Source organism: Hipposideros armiger, unplaced genomic scaffold, assembly GCF_001890085.2.
Source record: "Hipposideros armiger isolate ML-2016 unplaced genomic scaffold, ASM189008v1 scaffold_63, whole genome shotgun sequence".
In the NCBI taxonomy this organism is placed as follows: domain Eukaryota; kingdom Metazoa; phylum Chordata; class Mammalia; order Chiroptera; family Hipposideridae; genus Hipposideros; species Hipposideros armiger.
In genome coordinates, this window is record NW_017731413.1 from 922,662 (window position 1) to 936,003 (window position 13,342).

The following is a 13,342-nucleotide window of genomic DNA, read 5'->3' on the forward strand; positions in this document are numbered from 1 at the left end:
ATGGGCAGTCTATCTGAAGTGTACCTGGCGTATAAGACGACCCCCAACTTGGAGGCATATTTTTCAGGGCCAAAAAATCGTCTTATACGCCGGCAAATACGGTAGATAAGTCCAGATATCATTATTCTCCATTTTGTACATGTTGGGAACAGATTTTAGTTGTGTCGCAAATAAAGACACACGAAGTCGAAAGTAACTCGGCGAAGCAAATTTTACTTCTGCAGAAGGGTGCAGAGCCACCGTGAGCCGGTCTAGCAAGCACACTAAGTGGGAAGTCCTCTCAGTTTTTATCCCTAACACAGGTGTTACTGTGTCGTACTCTATTGGCTGGAGCGTGACCTTATGATCTAAACTGATTGGCTAATAGAAAAGCAAGATCTGTCTAGTTACAAGATTAGGAAAGCTTGAAAATGAGGAACTATTAGACAATAGTGAGAAAGTATATTTTAACTGGAACTATTAGACAATAGTGAGAAAGTATATTTTTAACTGGAACTACTAAACAATAGTGAGAAAGAGGAAGTATATTTTTAAACTTTGCTGTTTTTGACAGAAAAGACTAGGACCTTTTCTAACATACATAAGGGAAACTGAAGCTCCAGAGGCTATGTGACTGGATCAAACTCCTATCTCCTATTCTAAGTGGTAGCCTGGTACCTAAATGCTGGGTTAGCAACAACACAATTATGCTTAGCTGGAAGAATGCAGATTATTTCCCAGCCAGTAGGACAAGATAATCCAGGCTTTGTTTTGGATAAAGGTCACTTAAGTACCTTTGTGGTCACTTTTGTAGTCGTTATGTCTACTGAAGTTTTGACAGCAATCTAGGTACTACTTTTTATTGCAGGATTACAGACTTCCCCACTGGATTTAAAACTTTTATGAACAATTTAGATTTCAGCACTTTCCCTTTCTGCTTGGTGATTTCGCCTGCATGTAACATGTTCCCTTAACAACCCAGATGTTTGTTCTCCGCTTTCTGGTTAGTTCCTACGCTGTTCAGTAGTGATTATCCCCTATAATGGTTACAGATTAGCTGCAAGTGTAATTGAGGAGGGAGGCGGGAGGGGTTTCACTGGATACCAGTTGGGAAACTGAAGAACAGTTTAGTCTTGCAGGGAGATTAATGAATTAAAACCCAGTGGGCAGGACCCATGTAGACTGAGAGGAGTCAACAAAGCCTAAAGAGGGGTCAAAAGAATAGATGCTCTGCAGGAGGTCATTCTGCTCCCTTTTCTCCAAATTTCTGAAACCTCTCAGGGAAGTCCAGGCCCCTACAATTTTCTTGTCAATAAAGGAGTTAATTTTCAAGCCAAGGTATATAGAGATATATCAGAGAAGAATATAAAAGCGGCTTTTCAGATCGACTCAAATTAAAGTCAAGTTGAATGAAAGCTACAAAACAAAACTGGTAGACAGCATTTTTACGTCTTTTCCCTCTGGGCACTTTGTATTTTATGTTGGATTTTTTTGCCTCTAATTGAACTTTAAAAAAGCTGAGGCTTGTGTGTAATGCCTTTTGGAAGAAGCAAAATGTCATCCACTAGAAAGGGGTCATGACATAATTACATTTTTTTTAACATACTGCATTAGTTCAACTTAGAAATGCTATTATAGAGGAGTAACTCTCTGTGTCTTTTCAAGTGATCAAGATTCATTAGGTATGCCAATTTGTGATAGGGTATATGGGATATCTTTGAATTTTTAAAATTACTGGCAAATTTGAGAATGTGAACATGTTTTCTATATCTCTAGATTCCTGAATTTCAAGTTCACTGGTACCTCTTAAATCTTACTAAAAAGTTTTCATTGCAATAAAGCTTATTTATAGTAGATAAAATTACTGTTTGTGTCCTGGAGGAGGAATTCAGTTTACATAATTACTGCATAGGTCAAAACTTTTCAGAATAGAAGCCCACAGGTTGCTTTCTTTTCCTAGGAGAATTTGCCTAGTAGAATTGCCCTTAGGTAGAAACTATTTGGATGGTATGAAGACACAAGTGGTTGGCATGAAGAGCACAAACTTTCTTAATAGGATTTTAAGAAAAGAGATTCCTTCTGAATAAAGAAGTACAAGTAAAAGATCCTGTGTGTGTGTGTGTGTGTGTGTGGGGGGATCTATTGATTTAACCCTTTAGATGAAAGCTACAGACTAGCCACTGTGAGCTAAATGCTTTTGTCAGGTAGATGATATGTTTTGTTTAGATCACATATTTTTGGTCCACCCTGTGTTTCCATTAAAAAAAAATGAATTAGCTTTCAACTTTTAAAAAACCTAGGATTTCATCTAAAACTCCAGAGTTTTGGTTTCTCAAAAAATGCAGGCTTTCCTTTTACTTCATTGCCTAATCTTAGATGGGGCACCTTAGCTGGTTCCTCATGGTCTGCATACTTTTTGTTTTTTCTGTGACTTTGAGGCTGAATATTAGTTGGCATTTATCCCTGCATTTAGATGCCGTTTTCCTTATGCTCAAAAGTGAGATGTTTTCTTGTTCCATGTGTTTCTGGCTCTGCCACGCATTAGCTGTATGAACATGGCCAAGTTAAAATCCTTCTCCTTTTGTTTTCACCTTTAAAACTGAGATTAGTAATAGTGCCTGTGTCATGGATTTGTGAGGATTAAATGAGTTAATTTATAGTAAATACTTAGAATGTTGCTGGGTGCATCATAAGCAGTATTTAAGTTTTAGCTGCTATTACTATTATTATGGCTTCATCAAAGCTGGAAAAATGAGAGATAGACTGAGTGTGGGACATTTCTTCAAGAATGAAGAACATTATTTCTTTGTGGAAATAAAGTTTAACACACAATTGTACTTGTCTTATAAGATTACAACACCATCGTAACATAAACTTACCCTACTTTGTTCATTTATGTTACCTGTATCATCTGAATTTGACATTCGTGTTTAGGCATCAAGTCTATTCAAAGCATCTTTCAGAGTTTTAAATCTTCAGGTAGAATATATTTAAAGAAACCAATGATGTTATTGTATCTTCAACAGGTGAATTTATTTTTGAGGAAATAATGTGACAAGTTTAGTTTTCAGAAAAACGGTTTATGAGTCTCTTCCAAATTATATCTTTTTGTCTTAATTAAAAAGCTTTGAATTAATAGATCATTAAGAAGTTCTTTGGGTTTGTTTGGTGTTTTGAAGTTCTTCCAAAAACTTAGGATGTAATTAAGATATAAACAAATAAATGAAAAAAACTGATTGCCAGAAGTAAAACATAAAGTTTAAATATTTTAAAATAAATAACTTCATATATGTAATTTAAAAAACTTACATACACAGAATATGTAGAAGGTGTGGGAAGACCAATAGTCCTTGAAGAACATGTACAGGAAGATACAACACAAGAAACACACATTTCATCTCCTGTGGAGTCTCCTTCCCAAAAGACCAAAAGTGAGTAGCGAATTAAAAAGTCCTTGAAATGATTCTAGACTTTTATGTACAAATTTGTCCTATATATACAAAATTGCTAAGACTTGTGAAAATTTCAAGTCTAGTATGTTATACCTGTATATTTTATCCATTTATTCAACAACATTTATTGAGCTCCTGCTATTTGTCAGGCACTACTCTTGGTCCTGAGATGCAGTAGGAATCAAAGGAGATGGCAGTCCCTGCTATGAAGTTTACATGGAGTGGATATTTCAGAGAAGATTTTTTTCCCCCTAAGAAGCATTTTTAATGAAGAATAAAAATATTGATATCTGGATAGTAATGGCTGGATTTTTTTTCAGAATAAATTAAAGGTATAAAATACCTTTCTTAGAATGATTAGAAAAATAAATATTTGTATGCCACCTACAAAATATTTATGTTTTGACAGATGTTGCGTAATATTTATCTGTTCCTTCTGTATGTGCCCTTGATATCACATTATTCTAATTAGTAATTACTTAAACAATTATTTGTTTAAATACATTCTACTATTTCTTTTTATTGAACCTAGGAAGTAGGCTCCCAGCACCATTTTAAATTTGCTAATGAATTGCTGAATGAATTCTGTGTGCTGATAAAAGCTTATAGAAGATTAAGTGCTAAAATAAATGAAGCTTTAGGAATTGTAATTCCAGATGCTTTTATGTACTATGTATATGTAAAGCTTTACTACTTATTTCCATTTTGAAAAAGAATAATAACAGGCAAAATTAAAATTTCTGTTTGTCTTTTAATATTCTTATACTAATTATAGTTTACTACCATGCTTTCAGCAGAATATTTTCTGACTACTTAACCTTGTTTGCCATGTTTTGAGTTCTTTTACCGTACTAGTCATATTTTTATTATTTAACATTAAGGTTTTTTTAAATTAGTTTCAGGTGTACAAAACAATGTACTAGTTAGACATTTACACCACTCACAAAGTGATAGCCCCCTCCCCCAATCTACTACCTCTCTGACATCGCACATAGCTGTTACAATTCCATTGACTCTATTCCCTATGCTGTACTCCACATCCTGTGACTATATGTATATTAAATTATAGTTGACATTGATTATTCTTCAGCTTCAGCTTCAGGTGTACAGTGCAGTGGTCAGGCACCTACACTGTCCATGAAGTGGTCTCCCTAATAACACATGTGTCCATTGGATACCCTACAAAATCTTTACAACATTATTGATTATAACTTTAAGTTTTATCAATGGCCTTTCTTGAAACTTTGAAAAAAATTACTGTCTTCTTACAGGTGAAACTGTGACTGGAGAATTATCAAAACTCTTGGATGAAATAAAACTTTGTCAAGAAAAGGATTATTCTTTTGAAGATTTGTGCCACACAATATCAGACCACTACTTAGATAATTTGAGCAAGATTTCAGAGGAAGAACTTGGGAAAAATGGAAGCCAGAGTGTAGTAAGTAAGGGGGGGAAGAAGACAATGCGTCTGTCCTTGCCAGTTCAGTGTGCACCTAAGAGGCGTGGGATTGTGCTTTGTTCTGTCTTCAGATCCTGCCTGTCAAATGTCAGCTCCCTCTTGCTCTTCCCCTGGTGTTCGTTGGTGTTCTGTTCTCACTGCATGTGTAGGGGAAGGGATGCTTCGATAAATCATTTATAGTTTGTGGTGATACCGCCAGTGTTGGACTCTTGCAACACATGAATTCATAGTTTCTTTGATTATGTTTTTTCTAAGTTTTACTGGGCATAATGATATGGGTTTATAAAGACAGTAGAAAACCTTCCTTTTGTCTTTCTTCCCCATTTTGTCTGTGCACTGAGTCTAACCCCATCTTGAAGAAGAAAGAGATGATCTATGTGTGTGTAGTCATCCCGTATGTCATAGTAGGAAAGAGATGTTGTGGAAAGTTTGACCTCCATATTTTTATAATCATATGCAAATCCTAAGCGATTTGCATGCAACCTACAAGCTCAGAATCTAAATCATGAGTTAGAGATTCTTGCTTATTTGGGTTTTTATATTAGCATAATAGCAAGGAAAACTAGAGAACTAATCAGTTTAAAATTAAGATTTGTATATATAATTTGTGTCTTATAGAAGAAGGATTTATAGGATGCACTGGTATTAAAGAAAATACATTATTATGATATTCACTTTTAGAACTTAATTTGTTTTAGAAACATTATAGTTTCTTTAAAAGTCAATAATAGAGTGTATTATATTAAGTATGTCATATTATTTATGAAAACAAAAAGAAAATAGCTAAGTATAGTGGCTGTTCTATTTGATTGTTGGAAAAGTCATGACGCATTTTTGCAATGAAAAACATAGAAAAAAATATGTCATGACTTTTCTGATAACCCAATAGATTTACTTCATTTAGTTACTGAATGTGAGCTGTGACACTGTTTCTGGTAGTACTTTCTACTCTGGTTCTGTGGCTAGTTTTACCACGTAGGCCTGTTTCTGTTTTTGTTTGTTTGTTTGCTGCACTGTCATTTGTAAAACATCACATTACTGGCTCCAATAAAAGGTCTTTATGAATAATTATTATTAATGATATGTATATATACTGAAGTAAATACTTGTTGGTTTTACCAAGTGAAGTTTTTATATTAATGAAATATTTACTGTAGCAACTTTAATGTCAGGAAAAAAAGTTCCTGTTTAAGAATAAAAAACAGGTATATGCTATATCCAAAGTACAAACCAGTTACATTTCAACATTCAACTGAAAGTTGGTTAGAAATTAGAACATGTTTACCCTTCATAAACAATACATGGTGTTTAGGTTTTTAGGTCTACTTCTAAACCCACAGATTTTCTGAAAGCCCTAATTTTCTAGACCAATTTTTATTGTTGTATGTATCATAGTAAACAAATTTTGAGCAAACATCCTCAATACACTTATTTATAAATTATATGTATCTACTACTATTCTAAGAACATATGATGCAAATTATGAGGCATATACTACAAAAGAAATTCAAGTGAGGAGAATAAAGAATAAGTGTAAATAGAAGCTCTGATTTTTTTTCTTTTACTCAGTGGATATTCTGTGTACCCTGGGGTCTGTATACTCTTATTAATAAGATCATGCTTATTCAAGCTTACAGCTTTCAAGTAATGATGACAGGAGCTTTTAGCACTGTGGGAGTGATGTAATTTGGGGAAACAGTGGCCAAATGTGTTTTTTGTAAGTCAAGACTGTATTGTGATAGTAGCAAGAGAGAAATTAGTGCTCATAAATTGAATTTAAGTTCTTAAAATTAAAGTTCATACTTGCACATAAGCAACCACTCCTTGTTCCTGTGACAAACCTTTATACTATGTTCCTTGAAAACATTGTCACATTAAATACTAAAGGTTACATGAGGCAGAAAAACAGAGGATGCATATGAGTAAGAGCAACTAGTTCTATTTATCTGAGATAATAGAATTTCTAAAGGGGCAAATGGGAGATAAGATTAGAAGGATAGGTTCAGGTCAGGCCATCGATGTTTTTGAATGTCAGGCTGAGAATTTGCGTATTTATTTTTTAGGAAATGAGAAAAATCTAAAGGATTTTGGGCAGATAAAAAGACATCATTGGAAGTGGCCTTTCAGAAGATTAATCTGATAGAAACTTGTTATTGAACATTTACAAAGTAATCAAATTATTTTTACCCTTCTCTGCAGCCTGTGTTTTATTTGGTTTCATTCTCTGTTTGTTGAATATTTGTTTCCTTCCATTCATCAAACATGTTTTTCCAGAGTTTTGTTATGAACTATACTCTCAAATTATGCAACAATTTAATCAAGTACTTATAGATCACCTAATATAGATGGTTGTTACCATGTCATGAACCATAGGATTTATAATAACAATAATGAGAGACAGCTCCTGATTTCAAGGAGTTCAAAATGTCTGTTCCAAGGAGTCTTTCATCACAGTGTGAAGACAATGCTAACATAAAACAACAAATACATAGTATAAGAGCTGCATTTAATAGGTGCTTGCTATTTGCTATTCTAATGTTGTATATGATTTCAGTCACTTAATCCTTATAGTAATCCTAACAAAGGAGTTACACCTTGGGAAACGACTCAGCTGATGAATGGCAGACCTAGGGTTCAAACTCAGAGCTAATGTCTTTAATTCTCAGCTACATTTCTCATCATAAACTACTCTGTGGCCAAAGGAGTTTTTTTATAAAGGGAGAGGTTAGTGAAGATATATTGGTATTCATTGAAGACTTTATGGAGGTAGGGAGAGACTAAACTGGGCCCTGGAAAAAGAGGAGATACGCCTTGTACTTATATTGGAATGCATGAATGAATGAATGAACGAATGGGAAAGGATTTCAGCCTGCAGAAACATTTGCAAAGCACAGAGGTGAAACATAGCATCTAATTTGACGAGTGGTTTACCATGAGAGTTGATTTGGGAAAGCAATGGAAACAAATTTGCATAAGTAATTATAATACCTAACATTTATGGAGCACTTTATTTTATTATTATTTTTTTAAAGATTTTTATTAAAATATAGCTAAAAAACAGTATTATATTAATTTCAGGTGTACACCATAGTTATTCAACATTTATTTACGTAAAGAAGTGATCACCATGGTAAGTCCAGCAACTATCTGACACCGTACCATGTTATCATAATATTATTGACTATATTGCCTATGCTGTTCATTACATCCCCATGGCTTATTTTATATGTGAAACTTTGAATCTCTTATTCTACTTTATCTTCCTCCCTTTTTAAAATTTTCAATTACAGTTGACATTCTATATTATTTTATATTAATTTCAGGTGTATAGCATAGTGATTAGACATTTATATAATTTAAGTAGTGATCCCCCTGACTAGTCTAGTACCCACCTGGCACTATACATAGTTATTGCCATATCATTGACTATATTCCCTATGCTTTACTTTATATCCCCATGACTATTTTGTAACTTTCAATTTGTATTTCTTAATCCTTTCATCTTTTCACCCTGTCCCCAACCCCCCTCCCATCCATCACCCTGATAGATCTAGTATCCATCAGACACCATACATAGTTATTACAATATTACTGACTATATTCCTTATGCTATACCCTGCATCTCCATGACTACTGTATAACAGCCAATTTGTACTTCTTAACCCCCTCCCATCTGGCAACCATCAAAATGTTCTCTGTATCTATGCATTTGTTTCTGTTTCATTTGTTTATTTTGTTCTTTTGATTTCACTTATAAGTGAAATCAGATGACATTTGTCTTTCGCTGTCTGACTTACTACACTCAGCACAATACCCTCTAGGTCCATCTGTGTTGTTTCAGATGGCAAGATTGCATTCTTTTTAATGGCTGAGTAGTATTCCATTGTATATATGTACCACCTCTTCTTTATCCATTCATCCATTCAGGGATGCCCAGGTTGCCGTCATATCTTGGCCATTGTAAATAATGCTGCAATGAACATATGGATGCACACATCCTCTCAAAGTAGCATTTTGGGTTTCTTCTTAGGATAAATACCCAGAAGTGAGGTTATTAGGTCCTTCTTTGTCTCTTGTTATAGCCTTTGTTTTAAAGTCTACTTTGTCTGGTATAAGTATTGCTACCCAGCTTTTGTGTTTTTTTTTTTTCCTTTTTTATGAAATAACTTTTTCCATCCCCTTACTTTCAGTCTGTGTGTGTCTTTTGATCTGAAGGGAGTCTCTTGTAGGCAGCATATGTAAGGGTTTTGTTTTCTTATCCATTCATCCCTGCTATGTCTTTTGATCAGAGCATTTAATCCATTTACATTGAAAGTAATTGTTGATAGATATGTAGTTATTGCCATTTTGTTATTCACATTTTTAATTTTTTTTTTTTCATCTTAAGTCCCTCTAAGATTTCTTGTAATACTGGTTTGGTGGTGATAAACTTCTTTAGCTTTTTTTTTTTGTCTGGGAAGCTCTTTATCTGTTCTATCATAAATGATAATGTGGCTGGGTAGAGTAATCTTGGTTGTAGGTTCTAGCTTTTTATCACTTTGAATATTTCCTCCCACTCCCTCCTTGCCTGCAAAGTTTCTGTTGGGAAATCAGCTGACAGTTTTATGGGAGCCCCCCTTGTAGGTAACTAACTGCTTTTCTTTTTTTTTTTTTTAATTGGGAAATTGGGGAAGGGGAGAAGCCCAGTTGTCCTTCAGTCTTAGTTGTGGAGGGGGCAGCTAGCTCAGCTCCCAAGTCCAGTCGCCATCCAGCTGCCCATTGGCAGCTCGCAGCCACTCAGCTCAAGGTGCTGTGTTCAGTCTTCGTTACGGGTGGGCATAGCCCACCATCCCATGCAGGAGTCGAACCGGCAACCTTTTTGTTAGGAGCACATGCTCTCACCAGCTGAGCCATCCTGCTACCTGTTGGCAGCTCAGCGGCAGCTCAGCTCAGGTGCAGCTCATTGGCCCATGTGGGAATCGAACCAGTGACAGTGTTGCTCAGAGCCTGCACTCTTAACTAACTGAGCCACTTGGCCAGCCCACTACTTTTCTTTTGCTGCTTTTAAGATTCTTTCTTTGTCTTCAACCTTTGGTGTTTTAATTATGATGTGTCTTAGTGTGGGCCAGTTTGGGTTCACCTTGTTTTGGATTCTCTGTGCTTCCTGGGCTTGTATATCCATTTCCTTCACCAGGTTAGGAAAGCTTTCCGTCATTATTTCTTCAAATAGGTTTTTGATTCCTTGCTCTCTCCCTTCTCTTTCTGGTACCCCTATGATGCAAGTGTTGGTAAGCTTTATATTGTCCGAGAGGCCCCTTAAACTGTCCTCATTTTTTTGTATTGTTTTTTCTTTTTGCTGTTCTGCTTGGATGTTTTCTGCTACCTTATCTTCTAAATCACTGATTCTATCCTCTGCTTCATCTAATCTGTTGAGTCCCTCTAATGTATTCTTCATTTCAGTTGTTGTATTCTTCGTTACTGACTGGTTCTTTTTTATGTTTTCTATCTCCATTTTTATGTTTCCTGTTTTTTTGTTGAAGTTCTCCCTGAGATTATTGAGCATCCTTCTAATCAGTGGTTTGTACCCTGCATCTGGTAGATTGCTTATGTCCATTTTGTTTAGTTCTTTTTCTGGAGCTTTGTTTTGTTTCTCTATTTGGGACATGTTTCTTTGTCTCACCATTTTGGCTGCCTCCCTGTGTTTGTTTCTACACATTAGGTATGGCTGCTATGTCTCCTGGTCTTAGTAGAGTGGCCTAATGTAGGAGGTGTCCGAGGGGCCCAGTGGCACAGTCTCCCTGGTCACCAGAGCTGGGTGCTCCACATGTGTCCCTTGTGTGGGTCCTCCTGTTGTAGTTGAGCCTCAGTTGCTGTTGGCATGTCAGTGGGAGGGATCGATCCTTGGGCTCATTGGTTGTGAGGACTGGCCGTTATCACAGTGACGGGAAGCTGTCGTGCAGGGGCTGACCCTATGGAGCAGGATTCCAGTCAGCAGGGCTCTGGTGCCTGCCCAGCCTGTTCTTAGGGTGTGTTGTCCTTGGAGGCGGTGGGTGATGCTCCATCTCGATCCAAAACTGGCCACCAGGTGTGCCAGCCCCAGGGCCCCTGGGAGGAGACCCACTGCAGGCCAAGCCAGCCGCAGCCTGTGCCCTGCCCAGGGCCACATGGCATGAGCCACAAAGCAATCCACACATGGCTGCCACCCGCACTGGGCTTGTAGGTGCCTTGAGAGGCCAAGCCGCAAACCAAGACTGGCTGCCACTACTGCTGGACTTAAGGCTGCTTAGCAAGAGGTACGAGACACACTGAAACCAGATGCTGCTTGTCTGGGTTTTGTGAACCTTTTGGAGACTTTAGGAAACTTCTGCAGCATGAACCAAGGCAGTCGGTTTGTATGAAAAAGCGACTGGAAGCGGCTTGGATGTGCCCAAAAGTTGGGTGGAGTGTGGTCTCAGGGAATCACTAGGGCGGGGCAGACAAGAGCTGATAGCTTATTTGATGGAGACTCAGACATGGCGCCCACCTACGTCAACATGCCAGGAAGGGGGAGGGCTCAACAAAGAAACAGTGGCTTCCTCCAGCTCCTCCGTCCAGGAGAAAGGTGCCCCTCCAGCCCTCACCCTGAAGCCAGACCTCAGTTCCTCCCCATATGTCCCTGTTGCTTTTCAAGCTGCGGCCCCAGCGCTGGAGTTTAGAGTGAGTGAGTCCATCAGTGAGTAAGTCCATGTGCGGGCCCTGCAAGAGGAGCACCTGGGACTGCAGCCGCTGTCTGCCTCAGTCAGCCACAATCTCCGCTGGTTTTCACAACCAGAAATAATGGGGACTTCTCTCCCTGGCACTGGAACCCTGGGCTGGGGTGGGGCTATGAAACCTTGCTTCTCTGGGGGGGTTGGGTGGGGGGGGCCCTCCATAGCTGAGACATCCCTCCTGATTTTTAATGGTCACATGCGGGTGTGGGAGCAGCCATTCTGCGTCTCTGCCCCTCCTACCAGTCTGGAGGTGGCTCCTTCTGTATGTCCTTAGTTGTAGGGCTTTGGTTCAGGTGATTCTCAATGATGGTTGTTTTGTAGTTGAGTTGTAATTTTGATGTGGTTGTGAGAGAAGGTAAGCACAGAGTTTACCTACTCTGCCATCTTGATGGAAACCCCCGGAGCATTTTATTTACATTAACTGATTTAGTCCTCACAATAACCCTATAAGATAGTATTATTTCTTCCATTTTACAGATGAGAAACACAGTGGTACAGAAAAGTTATGATTTTCCTAAGTTTACAGGGTAAGTACCAGAGCCAGGCTTTGAACACAGGCAGCCTGGGGCCAAAGTTGTACCCCGTACCACTCAGCTATTTTGCTACAGGCAGATAATTAGAGTTGGGAAGTGAGTCAGAAGTTTAATATTGATGCTGAGGAAAATACACCCTTGAGTAGGGGACAGTTCTGTAATGAAGGTGACAGTTGGAGAAGATGAAAGTGGTAATTGAATGCCAGATGTTCTAGGGAGAGACTCAAACGATGATTCTCAGCAATGATTATACATTAGGCTTATCTGGAGAGGCTTTTAAAAATATTGAAACCCTCAGGTACCTTTTCAGACCAAGTAAGTCAGAATTGTTTAGGGTGGCTCTGAGCATTGTTCTTTAAAAAGCTTATTTGGCCTCTGATTATGGGCTTGGTGTCTGCTGGGGCTCTGCCTTCGATTTTTTCTCTTTATTTCTGTCTCTCCCCTGCCTGAATGTGGTCTTCTCACTCTCTTTTCCTTTTTCATTCTCATTCAGTCTTTTAGCATAGTTACGAATTGCCCACCGTGTGCCCTGATCAGTACTAGGCTCTGGGCAGAGGTGAAAACAAGAATACCTTCTGAGAGGGCACTTGTGGGGTCTCCTTTCCCTTTCTCCGAGTCTCCATCGTCCTCTGCTCTGTCTCCACCCCTCCTTTCCTCTTCCTTCTTAGCATTTGTGGTTTCCTCTCTCTCTCTCTTTTGTAAAGGAACCTTTCTTATGGAGGGTCTCAGAGTAGGATGAAAAAGCCTACTTTTGTCTGACTTCTGGAAAGTTGCAATCAAAATGTCAATCTTACCTTGAAGCATGACAATAGTTTAAACTCTTATTAGCTATTAACATCTCAATCAAAATAAGTTAATAAGTCCAAGCAGACAGCCATGTCCTGTAGGAGTAATCCTCTGCAACACCCACCCACCCCGCCCCCTGCTCTCTCTCTTATTTTAACATGCACACTATTGGTCTTAGAGAACCAAAAATCTTAGAGGACCTTACTGAGGTAATTCAGGCCTGAGATGCTGAGTCTGAACTGAGGTCTTGATAACACCACAGAATTATAGAATTTTAGAGTTAAACTACATTTCATAGATCTTCTAGTATCCAGCCTAATTCTCCCACTATGCAGTGTAAGAGCTTCTAAAAAGCTGTTGAATTAGGGACGTTTTAAGTTTCTCATCAAACAAAATTTCAACTGG

The 13,342-nt window shown here is 38.0% G+C and overlaps 1 protein-coding gene across 8 annotated transcripts in view; it reads left to right on the forward strand.

The window, feature by feature from the left end:
• The window catches only part of ANKS1B (ankyrin repeat and sterile alpha motif domain containing 1B), a 985,090-nt gene that overhangs the window by 122,278 nt on the left and 849,470 nt on the right, over positions 1-13,342 (forward strand). For all 8 annotated transcript variants that reach the window (XM_019641719.1, XM_019641710.1, XM_019641706.1 and 5 more), the window contains 2 exons: positions 3,297-3,410; positions 4,703-4,869. In XM_019641719.1, coding sequence (XP_019497264.1) covers positions 3,297-3,410; positions 4,703-4,869 — 281 coding nt within the window. The remainder of the gene's footprint in view (positions 1-3,296; positions 3,411-4,702; positions 4,870-13,342) is intronic.